We start from the raw sequence: 15874 nt of genomic DNA, 5'->3' as shown, positions 1-15874 counted from the left end.
AATCTTTTAACCATTTGGAACTTATTTTGGTGTTAGGTGTGAGGAGTGAGTAGGGATTCAATCTATTTTCCCCCCAGAGGGCTTGCCACTTGTCCCAGTACCACTCTTGAATTGAGTCTTAAAATCTAGAATGAATGTTGAATTTTATCAAAGACCTATTAAGCATCTATGAACATGATACAATTTTTCTCTTTTAAACTATTAATAAGATTAATTACTTACATTAACATTGAATCTTTTTACATTTCTGTAATAACCTTACTCGATCATGGTGTATTACTTTTTCCATATGGTACCAGATACTTTAGTTAGTAATATACTTGGGATTTTTCCATTAATATTCATCAGTAAAGAAATCGACTATAGTTTTCTGTGTGTGTATGTGTGTATGTTTGTGCATGCTATCTTTGTTGGATTTTGGTACCGATGTTATGCTCACTTCATAATAAGTTTTTGGAGGACTTCCAATTTCTTCTCTGCTCTGGGTCAGAATTAATAGCATTGGGGTCAACTACTGGTCACCATTTTGGTGGAATTTCCTTGTGAGACAAGGTGAGTCGCATGCTTTGGGGGTAGAGGTGAAGGTGGAGGTAGTAGGAATGCTAGGTCTTTGATAATATTCTCTTGTTCTTTTATGGTAATGATTTAATTAGATTTTCTATCTCAGGATCTATTTGGTTAAATCGTATTTTCTTGTCTTGAACATCATCTATTTCATCCAGGTTTTCAAAGTTTATTTGCTTAAAGTTGAGCAAAATAGTCTCTTACAAATTTATAATTTTTTTCTATACCTGCACCTCTTCCCCACTTTTTTTTCTTTTTAATCATAGCAAGTGTGCATTTTCCCCTTTTACTTCTGATTAGATTAACTATTTTTTATTGATTTCTTTTCCGAACTTCTAGACTTAACAGTGCTTCGATATTAGTTTTCTTAATTCATTTATTTCTTTTTCAATTTTTTACTAATTTCTTTATTCTGCTTTCCTTATGTATTTTTTTCTAACCCTTAAATTGGATGATTAATTTACTTTCACTATAATTTTCCTGTAAGCCCAGCTTTAGCTATATCAAACAAGCATCTATACGTAGTGTTTTCAGTCTTTTTACCTACGAGATATTCAGCAGCTCCGGTTTGACTTCTTTTCCTCAAAAGTGTTTCCTCAGTTAAAACACTTTTTTTTAAAGCGGGGTGGTTTAAAATTTTAAATTTAATTTTAGTTATTTTATCCATTCTTGAGACCACTAGAGAATTTTATCCAGCTCTCCACTCCATTTGACTTTTTCCCCGGGACTCTGTCTCGCCCACTTCCTCGCGGCTTTAATAATAAAAGCCAGGAGCAGTGTTCCAGAACGAAGGAACGCGAAACGCAGGTGGAGAAACAGCTACCCGGGTCCCAGGGAGGCTGAGGACATAGTCCACCCCTCCTCGAGTTGGCTCAAGCGGCGAAGGGAGCAGTGGCCACACCCCCGCAGGTGTGGCCAATCGCGGGGCCACCCAAGTCCTGCTCTGTTCTTTGATTGGTTTGGGTGGAGACGCCCCCACTACACATTGATTGGCCTATTGCTTGGCTCTGACCTGGACGGTGGCCGGCGGAGGACAACAGGCTCGCGGAGCGGAACGGAGCGGAGGCCAGGTTTCTCAGTGAGTGGGACGCAGCGGGTGTGCCGAAGCGTTGGAGGGCGACGGGGCTGCAGGGACGTGGCGGTGGCCTCTGCGATGTCGGTGCTGCTTGTGGCGGCGCAGACGAACCGGTGGCAGAGAGTCCCGAGTTTGCTGCTGCCGCTGAGGTAACGGCGAGTGGAGGGCCGGTGCATCCGTGTCGCGGCCGGCGGTGAAGGGACTCCTGCGCCGTGTGAGAGGCGCCGAGGGACCGGGGGGTCGAGGGGGAGGAGGCGAGGACAAGAAAAACGCCAGCCCATTCCGGGGGTGGTGGGGGTGGGGTTCTGCTTTCTGTCTCGGCGTCGGGAGGGAGACACCCCCTTTCTTCTCCCTTCCACACATCCAACCTTCGGCCTTCTGCCCATTTTTGAGGGGCGGGGGAGGGGCGGGGGAGGGGCGGAGCTGGGCCGCCGTCTCCGAGCTCCCCTCGCCGCAGGGTCAAGAATGACGCGTGTATGGCTCCTAACCGTTAATACTGTGTTTTCCCTGCATTCCCTTTGTGGGGAGTGTTGTTATAATCCGGCTTCTGGTGAAGTCCGAAGGGGTCAAAGACTTGCCCTGGTTTACACTAGCAGTGAGAAACCAGGATGCTGAAGATCCTTGGAATTCTTTCCCTTTGTTGAAATGAATCACGTTAACAAGAGCGAATTTATCTTCCGGAGGGCTGAGAGGTTGTTTTGTCAACAGGTTTGTACACAAGTTTGAACAAAGCTATCAGATGACCGAGTCTATAGCTAACCTGACTCCAGATCAGTTTCAGATTTTAAGCTTCGGTGACAATAACTTTTGGCGGTGAAGACACCCTCAGGTTTCCAGGTAGCAGGCTTCTTTAGCTTCCTTTGTCTTCTCTTCCCTCCTCCTCTGCTTCCTCCTCCTCCATCATTCTGGAAAGATAGTATAGCTTAGTGCTGAGGGGCACAGACTGCAGTCAGAAGGCAGGGGTCTCAGCTTTGCTACACACTGGATGTGTGAGTAACCTTGGGCAAGTTACTTATTATCTCAGTGCTTCAGTTTCTTTACCTAGGAGGAGGTAATGATACTACCCCAAGAAGAGATACTACTAATACCTTAGATTGTACGTTAAAATTAAATAAATTAATACCAGTGTAAAGAGGCTTAAGCAGAATCTGATGCATATGAATCAATCCATAGGTGTAGGCTTTGCAGACTCAATTGATTTGTCTCAAGTTTTTTGTTTGCTTTTATTGTCCAAAAGTTATTGTATGTATGTAGATTTTCAGTCACTTAATTGTAGGACTAGCCCCAGAGCAAAATATGATAGTTGGTGAAAGCAGTGTTAGTTCTCTTCTCTTTCTCCTGATTTTTCTTTTCTTAGGTTTCCAGGTCTCTTCAGCATATTACACAGACCCATTTTCTCTCACTTTCTCCCTCTCAGATCCTAGCTATTATGTATAAAACTATTCTCAAGTGTTTGTCACCCTGGAAGATGTTAGAGTTGTTAATGACATGTAGAATTAAAATCTTATCAGTATATAGGGTGTTTACATGTCTTTTTATGTCATGATTTTGTAGTAACTCAGAAAATAAATCTAGTCTAGTGGTGGAATTTTAAAAATGCGGGTAAACTGGTACAGAAATTCTTGAGTCAGGGTGGAATAATCACATGGAAGCAACTTCTTAATGTTTTTAAGCCATTTTAAATTGTAGTGTAGATAATGGTGAAAAAATAGAATAGACCAATCAGAACATTGTTGGGGTAGAAGATTATAGTTAAGTGGTAAGTGGCAGGGGGCTAGTTGTCTGTCAATCTTCCCTGGAAAATGGCAGAAGAAATCTAGTTCAGCAGTGTCCTTAAAACTGAATCAGTCTTAAGCTGGATTTACCAAGAAGCAGCCATTTTTTAGATACATTGCCCAGGACAGGCCTTGAATTTTATCAGTAAGCCTATCTGAAGATTGTGATGGGAAGATGCTGTGATCCCCACCTCCCCACTGAACAAGAAAGCAAGGTCAGTTGATTGGAAAGATGTGGGAAAGCAGTAGCCTCTTGAGAAGACTATCCTGTGGAACTCAAGTGCCAAAGCTGTGGGTCTTCCCAGGAGCCCTTCATGGATGAGCATCTGACTGAGTGTGCATGACAGGGCAATGAGGGTCTGGTGGTCCACTCTAGTAATCTGGCCTCCTGCATCTCTGCCCCCAGTGAAAGGCTAGGCCTGTTCAGTTACAGTTCTATACATAGTATTTGTATATGCTACACATATATAGTTACATAGTATCTAATATACATTGTGCTTTTTATGGCCTGCTTTGTAAAGACTCTAAAATGATTAGTTCTTTATAACCATAGTTTTGCCAGGCCTTCCAGATATGGTTGGAAAAGACTAAGGTGGAATTGCTTCTGCAATTTGTTGGTTTCTCAGTGTTTTCTTTTTAACTGACATCTAGTAGGCATTATATGAATCTGGCCTGCTTTCTGTCCGCTCTTGGTTAACTTCAGTGTTAAGTTGTTGTATCAGTAGGTATCATAGAACTTAAAATTTGTTTTAGACCTAATGAACTTCTGTCTGGTTCAGACACCTCACACAGGTCATTAGGCTCCCTGCTTCTCCATTTCTTATTTATACAAGGACTCATTAAAAATGTATGCTTTTAAAACTGAAAAGTATCTTCAAAATCAACACTTATAATCTCTTCTCTTGTGTGAGGACACTGAAGCCTGAGTTGTAAAGTGAAGATTGGTTCTTGAGAAAGTGAAAAAATCTTAGATGTTAGTTACCATAGTTGGTGGCTCTCCAGCTCAACCACTCCTACAAAATCATATTCCTTAGTATTTATGTTTCTGCATTAGGGGGCCATTATGAAAAAAAGATTGAGAAACACTAATGTCAGTGACTTGCCTGGGGTCACGAGCAGCTGATCATTGGGAGCTCTTCCAGCCCCACACCTAGCATTCTTTCTGCTGCCCTTGCTCAGTTCCTTCCCTTTACTTCTCTGGGCTTAATTGCTCAAACCTGTCTTACCAGAGGGGTGAATTAGAGTGGTATTTTTCAAACTGTAGTCTGACCAATATTTTATCTAATAAAATGAAATAGAACAGGAACTATCAAAACATAGGGAAAATTTTCTTTTAAGAAACTTCTGTGTTTTTCCTGGGTTGTGAAGTCAAACATAGTTTTTACTTTGGGTTCTAGTGAAAAAAGTTTGAAAACAGGCTGAACTGGATGATCTTGAAGTACCTGGCTTTCCATTGTCTCTGACTCCATGGTCATTTGCCAGCCTCAGGAGTGAGCAGGTTAGGTGATGGAGTCAAGGACATGTAGTACCAGGGAGAACAGCCAGAACTGTAACTTTTGATTTCTAGATTCATTTTCTTCCAATGAAGTAAATCTTATTGAATTACTCTGTAAGCTTAAGAGTTACACTTAACTGTCACATCTAGACTTGGTTTCAAGGTTTTAAAAATTGAGATTCTTTTGAGAGAACAATGACAGATCTTACATATCGTGTTTAATTATAATTCCATTTGGATTCATTTTATAGGGGATGGGCTTGGAAGCAAAGAACCATGATGTATGCAACAACCACAGGTACTGACAGTCTATTCTATTTGGCTTTGTTTCAGATTGTGAAGTAAGAAAGGGAAATGTTTAATTATTTAATGTGTGCATAATAGAATTAGTTTTTATATGCTTTTGAAGTTTTGGATTTTCATTATCATTTTCTCAGTATTAAGTCATGGTTTTCACCTCTTTTATGTTAAATCTCTCTTGTTTTTGAGTCTAAAATATATAAGTAAATAGTTGAGGACATTTTATGTTTATGTTGTTAATATGTTTGATCGTCCTTAGTGTATTGGAAAAGCATAAATATGATGTCCTAAATCAGTGCTTTAAAACAGTTCTTTCAAGCAGCAGGAATTTTTTTTTTCCAAATAAAATGTTATGTGGAGTACCCAACTATAAACATTTGAAAGTGTAACTTCCAGTCGATTGAGTGTAGTTCCCACCTCCAAAAACACACATGCATACTTCACCCCAGCACCCCTTGTGACAACACAGGCTCTATAGATCCCTGTTGAAAAACTTAGTTTTAAATTATATAAAACCTTATATTTTGAGAAAAATAAATATTATTTATTTATATATTTAATAATAACTGTTTATTATTTATTTAAACTGTCAAAATCATTTATTTCATGTGTGGGATGGAAGTATATTTTATTTATTAATACAATAGCATGTCATATGACACTGATGCCAGTGAACAGGTACAATATTTGTTTATGTTTTGAGAACTACACACCCCTGAGTACAGAGGGATAGAGGCAGTGGATCAGAGTGATGAAGAGCTCACCTTCTGGAATGAAGCTAACCTGGGTTCAAATCCTGGAGCTACCATTTCTTTTAGCTGTACGATTTCAAGAGAGTGGTATCTCTTTCTATCTTAATATCTTCATTTTTTAAATTGAGATGATAATAATAATAGCATCTGCTTCATAGGATAATTGTGAGGATTTAAGTCCAGGTTGAGTCTTTAGCAGGGGACCTGGGGCATAGAAAATAGGTATTAAAGTTTAGTGATTATTAACTATCCTTTTTTTTTAACTATTATAGTTTGATCTTTGACATAATAAAGCATCTTTTAATTTTAAATCGAAAAAGCTGAGTAATTTAAGAATTTATGTTAATAAGAGTATCTTGAATTTCATGACATCTAAAGGCTTATTAACAGCTCTCCCTGATCTGATCACACTGGCATTGATTCAAATTGAGGTCAAAATGGAAAGGCAAAGAAGATTGTTTGATTTACACAGAGAGACAACCTATAATAAGAGGAAAAGACACTATAAGTTAAAGTGACCCTATCTCTGCGAAGGTCTAACTTTACCCTGCATAAGTAACAACATCTACAAATATTGGACATTGAAAAGAAATGCACTAATATTAGCTAAAGTGGTTGAGGCTTTGTTATGCTGATTTTACTAAAACAAATGTTTATCACCTGGTTAATACATAGAATGTTTACAGTTGGTCCTCTAAAATTTCCACAGGTTCTGCATTCGTGAATTCAACCAGCCAAGGATCAAACATATTTGAAAATTCCAGAAAGTTTCCAAAGGCACATTTTGAATTTGTTGTGCACTGGCAACTATTTACATAGGGCTTATATTGTATTTACAGCTATTTATGTGTAGCATTTACATTATATTAGGTATTGTAAGTAATCTAGAGATGATTTGAAGTAAACGGGGGGGTGTGGGTAGGTTGTATGCAAACACTATACCATTTTATATAAGGGAACTTAAGTATCTGTGGATTTTGGTGTCTGCAGGGGTCCTGGGACCAGTCCCCCATGGATACTGAGGGACAACTGTATTTTGCATTCTCATTCCTTAATTCCCCAGTAACAGTTATGTATGGTTTTCGTGATATTTTAAACAGGACAAAACATTACCAAGGTCCTCATTGCAAACAGAGGAGAAATTGCCTGCAGGGTGATACGAACAGCCAAAAAAATGGGAATACAGTCTGTGGCTGTTTATAGTGAGGCCGACAGGAATTCCATGCATGTTGACATGGTACGTTGTTAAAAACCAAAAGTCAAATTTAGTAAGTGATCATTTTTGTTTATTGTATCAGTATTTTGCTTCTTTGTTGAGAGTTTATATTTGCTAGTGTTAACAGTGTCTAAGTAGGTAAGTTCAAACTGCTCACTAATAATTTATCTTGGGAACCTTTTCCAAACGTAACACCAGTGGAAATAATCTGTGTGGTTAGCTGTGTAGTTGACTTATAGGCAGGGTCCTGTCTCATCAAGGATTGATTAAAACGGTTCAGAGGATGTGGCTGACCCACAGATCACACTGTCAGTGCGCACTTCCAGATCCCTGATGTACCTGAGAAGGACTGAGGTCAGTCTTAGCAACTACCAGTTACTGGCCAAGGGATCCTAGACAAGTCACTTAGTGTTTCTGAGCCTTGACTTAACTGTAAAATTATGACCAGCTTCACCTGGGCTTTCCTCACTGCATAGCAGGCCCATGTGGCTCTCTTGCCACTTTTCCCTCGAATTCTGTGCAGGGACTATCTCAAACCTGTTTTGCTCCATTCTAACCTCTGACTGTCCCTCTACCACCTATTCTCAGCAGATGATCTTGATTCACAGAGGATGTAGAACTGAGCTTCCTACCACAGAATCTGCTCACTGCATCTGCATCTGTCCTCTTCCCATCTAAGGCCAGTTGTCTTCCTGTGCTGTGGAATCCTTCTCCTTTCTCCTGTTTAGAATCTTCCACTTTCTTCTTTTCTCACTGTATACTCTCACTATAGATCATATCATCAACGCCTGTGGCTTTGCTAAAAACTTCCAAATGTCTGTTTCTAGCCCAGACTTTCTTTTGAACGTGCTACGTATCTATCCATCTTCTGGCTCAGTGCTTCCACCTGGATGGGTACCAAACCAATAGGTCCGAAGCTGAACTCATCACCTTTCATCTGTACTGAACCTGCTTTTCTTGCAGACTTCCCTAACCCAGTAGATGGCAACACCATCGCTCATAAAAATAATAATGCCAGAGATCTGGGGGTCTTTTAATATCTCCCATCTTCCTCCCCGTTCTACACCCTTCTTCCTTCCCCATCTAGACAATCTCCAATTGCTGTTAATTCTGCTTCCCAAACATTTCTTTCCGCTTCTTTCTGCCCTTTACCACCTGTACCTTAAGTCGGAGCCACTATCATCTTCGCCTGGTCAAATGCTGTAATCTTGTTCGTGGTCTCCCTACTTCTACTCTTGACCCCCTCCGACAATATTTTCTACACTTCAGCCCGACTGATAGCTTAAAAATAAGATTTTTCCATGTTACTCCCATGCTTTAAACCTTTCTATCATCCACCAGATTAGCAATAATTTAAAAGATGGCTAGTATTCAGTGTTGGTTAATGTGGTTAGAAATTAGTTTGTTGATGGAAATGCATATTAGTGACACCATTTCAAGGGATGATTAACCAGGAGCGATTAAAATGTCATATCTTTCACCCAACCCTGCAAACACTCCTCTAGATCTCTGTCCAGAGACATACTTACACACATGGGCACCTAGAGGCATGGACAAGATGCTGCCGGCATCCATTTGCCATTATGGCGTAAATGTCTGTTAAGTGGTGCCTGATTAAATGAACTGTGGTACCTCCATACTGTGGAACAGCATGCAGTTATAAAAAATGAGGTAGACATGTGTGTACTAATAAGGAAAAAACTCTCAAGACATACTATTAATGAAAAAAGCAATTGCAGAAGATGACTCTCGAGTTTGATCCTATTTGTGTAAAAACAAAAACAAAAACTGTTGTATATTTATGTAAATATATTCAAATAAATATGAATATGGATATGGAAAGTTATGTCCCAAATTAATCATAGAGGTTATATCTGGAAGGGGTTAGGAATGAGGGAGAGAGGTGGTGCCAAATGACTCCTTTGCTTCTGTATTATTGTTCACATTCTTTAGAATGAGAATGGATTTGTGTATTGTGGAATTAATAGTTTAAACACACAGACACACACTTTAAAAAGACTCATCATGTGTCCCCTTGGAAGAAAATCCAAAGCTTTAACTTCCCCATGGGGCCCTCTGAAATCTGCGTCCCCCAGTCTTCTAGACACATCTCTGGTCCTGGACCCCTTGCTCACTGCTCCAGCCACACAAGCCTTCTTCAGTCCCCCAAGCACGCCAGGTTTCTTCCCACCCCAGGACTTCATGTGTGTTGTTTTCTCCACCGGAGAGGCTTGCCCCCATCTCCATTCCTGTTCCTAACTCCACCCCCTCCACCTGTTTGCCTGGCCAGGTCCTGATCATTCTGGAGGAGCCCCTTGACCTTCCCTCCCAGCCTTTCCCTGAACAGCATCAGCCTGATCCTCTTCCTCTTACCTGCATTGTGTCCTCTGTTTTTCTTCCTTGGCCTTTATTGCAGCTGTCGCTAAGTGTGGGAATCTATGTTCGATGTTCGTCTCTTCCTCTAGACAGAGATACTTGTCGTATTTACTGATGTGCAGGCAGCTCCCACCTCAAAGCATGGCACATAGTGGGTATTCAGTAAGTTTTTGAATGAATGAATGAATGAATGAATGGTTTTGCGTATCTGGTCTGCTTCAAGGGATGCTATGATTATGTGAAAGTTTTAAGGGACAGTGTAAAATAGTTCATAAATATATATGAAGGAATCTATCATATTCTAATAATTATATAAACTTGAGGAAGCGTTGTAATTTTATTTCTCCCTGTATACATCTGTTGTATATTTTGTCTCTGTTGTCAAATTGTACATTTTTGGCATTAACTACATTTAAGGTTACTATTGTTGCTAATACTAATACTGTGACTCTTGCTTTCTAACCCAAGGCACTTTAATTTCACTCTAAGTGTGTGTTTCATACATAAAAATCAAGTTGTGGTACCCTCCTCATGCAAAAGATTCCAAACTGGCCTTTTTGTATAACATAGACATGAGCTATTGCTTCTCTTTCTCAATTCATGCATTGTTCTTAGATAGCCAGCATTTTTATTTATAATAATAAGGTGACCCAGCAGCAGTTCTGTATAGTGTACTAGTGTGTACTAGCTGTGTGGTCTTTTAAGCATGTAATATTCCTTCAACAGGCAGATGAAGCATATTCCATTGGCCCCGCTCCCTCACAGGAGAGCTACCTTTCTATGGAGAAGATCATTCAAGTGGCCAAGATCTCTGCTGCGCAGGTATATCATGAAGAAATTTGCATTGCAGGGACTTCCCTGGTGGTCCAGTGGTTAGGATTCTGGGCTTCCAACGCAGAGAGTTGGGGTTCAATCCCAGGTTGGGGAGCTAGGATCCCACATGCCGCACGGTGTGGCCAAAAAAAAAGAAATTTGCATTGCAAAAGGAATAAGTTTTGTACAGCTTACACAAAATTGCTTATTATTTACAGAACTGGTTGTCTGTTTTTAGCTATTCCCAAGATTTTTATATTTGTAGGATTCTTATTGTAAAGTAGGCGTGTCCCTTCTCACTCCTCAGCCACTCTACCATCTTACTGAATCCTGTGCACTTTAGATCTGTGGGGAAACAGATTGAGGGAGGTTTTAAATTAAGAGGGAATTCAGCTCTTCTACCTTCAAAGCCAGGTCCTAGGAACATCGGATTCTTTGGGAAAAATAGATGGTGCTCTAAATTACAAGGAAAAATAGAATGAAGAAAGAAATCCTTTTCCCTTTTGAGTTCCCAGTCTCATTCTGGGGCCCCGCTCCCTGGTTTTCCAGTATCCTAGACTCAAAACTATGCTGTTACTACATCTCTCATCCTTCAGAATAAAATAGGAACCAACTTGTGTTGAATCTTTCTTTGAAATATCTCCAGAAGTTGTTCTTTTTAATCACACAGCCAGACCTTATGATCTCCTACCTGGATTTCTGATTCTCAGCTGGTTTCCCTACTTCTAAATCCCTTGTCCATTCAGTGAGCTGTGCTAGACAGATAACTGCTAGCAGTTGTTTTTACTGTGAGACAGATGTTTCTTAAACACTTGTTTCATTATTACCACCTGCTCTTTTTTTTTTCTCAATAACTTCACCCCTTTCTCATCGTATTCCCCAGTGAGTAAATCTTTGGTGGTTACAAGATAGAGTTCAAACTCCAAGTGCTGAAGCCTAGCATTTAAGAATTTCTAGTATTTGTCTAAACTTATTTCTCATCGCCACTTGTTTATTGTGGTTTCAATGAACTTTTCTCTGTCTTTACACATCATGCTTATTTCTCTAAGCATTTGCTTATATTGTTCTGTGTGCTTGAAATGCTCTTTTCCTCCTCTTATAATTCAAGCATTTATTCACTCAATAAGCATTATTTTGGTCTCCTGCTTTGTGCCAGCTTCTAAGCATGTATGCAGGGACTTCCTTCGTGGTCCAGTGATTAAGAATCCCCCTTCCATTGCAGAGGATATAGGTTTGATCCCTTGTCGGGGAACTAAGATCCCACATGTCTCAGGGCAACTAAGGCCTTGCACCACAACTAGAGCGAAGCCTGTGTGCCGCAATGAAAGATCCCGCATGCCTCAACTAAGACTCAATGCAGGGACTTCCCTGATATCGCAGTGGTTAAGAATCCGCCTGCCAATGCAGGGGACATGGGTTCAACCCCTGGTCCGGGAAGATCCCACATGCCACAGAGCAGCTAAGTCCGTGAGCCGCAACTACTGAGCCCATGTGCTGCAACTACTGAAGCTCGAGCGCCTAGAGCCCGTGCCCTGCAACAAGAGAAGCCATCGCAATGAGAAGCCCGTACACCATAATGAAGAGTAGCTCTTGCTCTTCACAACTACAGAAAGCCCACACGTAGCAACAAAGACCCAACACAGCCAAAAATAAATAAATAAACCTTAAGAAAAAAAGAAAAGAGAGTTTCCTTAAAAAACAAAAGAACCCAATACAGCCAAATAAATATTAGGAAAAAAAAAAAAGAGCATGTACACAGCAATGACTAACACAGTTTATACCCTACGTCAGAAGCTACACTCTTGTAGGTGAGACAAAATAAATATTGGGTTGGCCCAAAAGTTCGTTCGGGTTTTTCTGTAACATCTTATGAATCTTTGGGCCAACCCAATATTTAAACAAGTAAAGAACTAATATAACTAAGAATGTTATAAGTGGTGGGAAGAAAGTAAAGCCGGATAAGGGGATAAAGACTGGTTAGGAAAGGCGTCTAAATAGGGTGATCAATGGAGGCCTCTCTGAAGAGGTGACAGTTGAACAGAGACCTGCCTGGTGAGGAGGAGCCAGCCATATGATGCACTTGCTAAGAAACGTTCAGTCACATGGGACTGCCAGGATGCTGAGATGAGGATCAGCTTGGTGTTCAAGGGACAACAGTATTCAGTGTGGATGGAGTGAAGGCAGTGAAGAGTTGTGGCATTCAGGATCCAGTTAGTAAAACTGAAATTCCATTAGATATTTCAACAGAGAGAAATTAATTTAGGGATTAGTTCCACCAGTGTTAGAGGATTAAAAGAGAAAAAAGTATGTTGATATTACCTAATGATAAAAACTACACATATTGACAGCCACCTCTTGGGCTGGGGAAGAGATTGGAGGAAAGACCTTCTGCAGCTCTTGCTCAGTTCTCTGTGGAGGGGCCCTACCTGGCTGCAGGGAGCATAATGAGACTGGTTCTGGAAGTTCCAAGAGAGACTAAACATGGGAACTGCTGCTGCCCTGGGTGGAAGAACAGGAACCTTCCCCGGCTTACAGTTCCCCTACAGTGACCCCTGCTGGTGGAACCTGATAGGAAACCAGCTGGCAAGAACAGTTATTTGCAGAGCCCCATTGGCACACTCAGTGTGGAAGGTTGGGTTTGGAGCTGGAAAACCAACTTACACAGAGGGGAAGTGGTAGATGATGAAGCTGAGAGCAGTAGAGGCAGCATCATTTAGAGCATTATAGGCCTAAGTGAGGAGTTTGCATTTCATTCTAAGTAGCTATTGGAGGATTTGAAGCAGGGGAGTGAAGTGATCTGATTTATATTTTAATAAGATCATTGTGGCTGCTGGTGGGGAATAGGCTAGTGGGATGGGAGGCAAAGGTGGGGTGTTAACGAAGATAGCAGGCAGAATAATTAGGAGTCTGCTGCAGTGGGCCTGCCCTTCACTGGCACCGGAATTCCTGCCTCTAGCAATTACTTTCAGGACTTTCCTGGTGGCGCAGTGGTTAAGAAACCACCTGCCAGTGCAGGGGACACGGGTTCAATCCCTGGTCCTGGAAGATCCCACATGCCATGGAGTAACTAAGCCCATGCGCCACAACTACTGAGCCCACGTGCCACAACTACTGAAGCCTGCATGCCTAGAGCTCGGGCTCTACAACAAGAGAAGCCACTGCAGTGAGAAGTAGCCCCCACTCACTGCAACTAGAGAAAGCCCATGCACAACAACAAACACCCAACACAGCCAATAAATAAATAAATAAATAAATTTATATTAAAAAAAAGAATGGAAGCATGTTCCTAATGTTGTTTAGGTGTGAGATTTAAAAAAAAAAAGAAATGCAGACTCTTAGGCCTCACTCCAAGCCTACTATAATTTACATTTTTATACACAATTTGAATTTTTTTTCAGGATCCCCAGGTGCTTTGAAAGCAAAACTTGTCTCAACATTTAAAGAGAAAGTATTAAAAGTATCCTGACTCTTAGCCCTATTACCTGTTTAATAGACCAAGCTGAGCATAGAACTTTGTTGCCTTGCATTTTGGGAAAGGAGAAGGTGTTGTTTAATCAGAAATTTCAATTAAAAATAACTTCTTGTAAGCCAGCCAGCTTCCTTATTTTATCTTTGCTTTCTCCTCTGATCAGCCTTCTTCATAGAGGTGAAAATCCTTTCCCTTTTTAATGGGAGTTCACTGAGACCATTTTTCAGTTTAGGTAAGAACTCTATAGCAAATGTATGATATGTTAATTCTGGGGAATTTGTCAACTCTGTGTCTATCTGAATTAGTATTATGTTATGTGGTATAATAACACAATGAGAAAAGAGTAAATAATTTTCACACATTTTGCCTGGATATTCAAGATTTGAGATGACTTGTAAACATTACAGATAGTGGTTAAGACTAAGGGAAAAGCAAAAAATGAGTAATATGGGACTATTATTGGGACATAGTGATTGGAATTAAGTCAGAAAACTTAGGCCAAGGAAAGCTGCTTTAGTTCTTCTTAGCAGCCCTGATCAGAAAGGAAATTTGGTGGGTTACAATTTACAGGGCTCTTTAATAAAAGGATATTTACCAATTAGGGGAACAAACCTTGCCGTCACTTTGATTTGGAAGAAGACTTGTATTTATCCTTCTATTAAAGGACATTGAATAACATGTGCATAATGATTTTAAAAGAAGTTTGCCAAAAATGTAGAATTTTAAAAAAATTTTTTGATATAATTTTTAAAGGATGCATTCCATTTACAGTTATTACAAAATTTAGGCTATACTCCCCATGAAGTACAATATATTCTTGTAGCTTATTTTATACATGATAGTGTATACCTGTTAACTCCTACCCCTGTTTTGCCCCTCCCCTTTTTCTTCTCCCTACTCCCTACTGGTAACCACTAGTTAGTTTGCTCTCTATATCTGTGAGTCTGCTTCTTCTTTTTTTTTTTTGTTTTTTGGCCACACAGCTCAGCTTGTGGGGTCTTAGTTCCCTAACCAGGAATCAACCCAGGCCCCTGGCAGTAAGCACACCAAGTCCTAACCACTGGACCACCAGGGAATTCCCTGCTTCTTTTTTGTTGTATTCACTAGTTTGTTATATTCTTTAGATTCCTCGTGTAAGTAATATCATAAAGTATTTTCTTTCTTTGACTTATTTCACTTAGCATAATGCCCTCCAAGTCCATCCATGTTGCTGCAAACAGCAAATTTTCATTCTTTTTTATGACTGAGTAGTATTCCATTGTGTACGTATACCACATCTTCTTTATCCATTCATCTATTGATGGGCACTTAGGTTGCTTCCAGATCTTGGCAATAGTAAATAATGCTGCTATGAACATTGGAGTGCATGTATCTTTTTGAACTAGTGTTTTTATTTTTTTCAGATGTATAGCCAGGAGTGGAATTGCCAGGTCATATGGTAGTTCTATTTTTAGTTTTTTGAGAAACCTCCATACTGTTTTCCACAGTGGCCATGACAATTTACATTCCCACCAACAGTGTAGAAGTGTTCCCTTTTCTCCATATCCTCACCAACATTTGTTATTTCTGTTCTTTTTATTCTTTTTTTCTTTTTAATTTATTTTGGCCGAGTTGGGTCTTTGTTGCTGTGCCCAGGTTTTCTCTAGTTGCGGCGAGCAGGAGCTACTCTTCATCGTGGTGTGCGGGCTTCTTAGTGCAGTGGCTTCTCTTATTGTGGAGCACAGGCTCTAGGCACACGGTCTTCAGTAGTTGAGGCATGCAGCACAGTAGTTGTGGTTCATGGGTTCTAGAGTGCAGGCTCAGTAGTTGCGGTGCACAGGCTTAGTTGCTTCACAGCATGTGGGATCTTCCAGGACCAGGAATTGAACACGTGTCCCCTGCATTGGCAGGCAGATTGTTAACCACTGCACCACCAGAGGAGTCCCTATTTCTATTCTTTTTGATGGTAGCCATTCTGACAATTGTGAAGTGATATCTCGTGGTTTTGATTTGCATTTCTGTGATGGTTAGTGTTGTTGAGCATCTTTTCATGTGCGTGT

The 15874-nt window shown here is 40.4% G+C and overlaps 1 protein-coding gene across 3 annotated transcripts in view; it reads left to right on the top strand.

Moving 5' to 3' along the window:
* Positions 1–1584: 1584 nt before the first annotated feature.
* Positions 1585–15874, top strand: part of MCCC1 (methylcrotonyl-CoA carboxylase subunit 1) — a 63581-nt gene continuing 49291 nt past the window's right edge. Inside the window, exons 1-4 of one of the 3 annotated variants that reach the window (XM_057738085.1) lie at positions 1585–1788; positions 5161–5207; positions 7062–7198; positions 10280–10375. In XM_057738085.1, coding sequence (XP_057594068.1) covers positions 1718–1788; positions 5161–5207; positions 7062–7198; positions 10280–10375 — 351 coding nt within the window. In that variant the 5' untranslated portion in view covers positions 1585–1717. Of the gene's footprint in view, positions 1789–2396; positions 2477–5160; positions 5208–7061; positions 7199–10279; positions 10376–15874 lie in introns of those variants that run through there. The other 2 variants (XM_057738082.1, XM_057738083.1) reach the window with 2 other exon arrangements.

This window comes from Hippopotamus amphibius, chromosome 6 (assembly GCF_030028045.1).
Source record: "Hippopotamus amphibius kiboko isolate mHipAmp2 chromosome 6, mHipAmp2.hap2, whole genome shotgun sequence".
NCBI classification, from domain to species: Eukaryota; Metazoa; Chordata; class Mammalia; order Artiodactyla; family Hippopotamidae; genus Hippopotamus; species Hippopotamus amphibius.
This window is presented reverse-complemented; position numbering and strand designations above follow the sequence as displayed.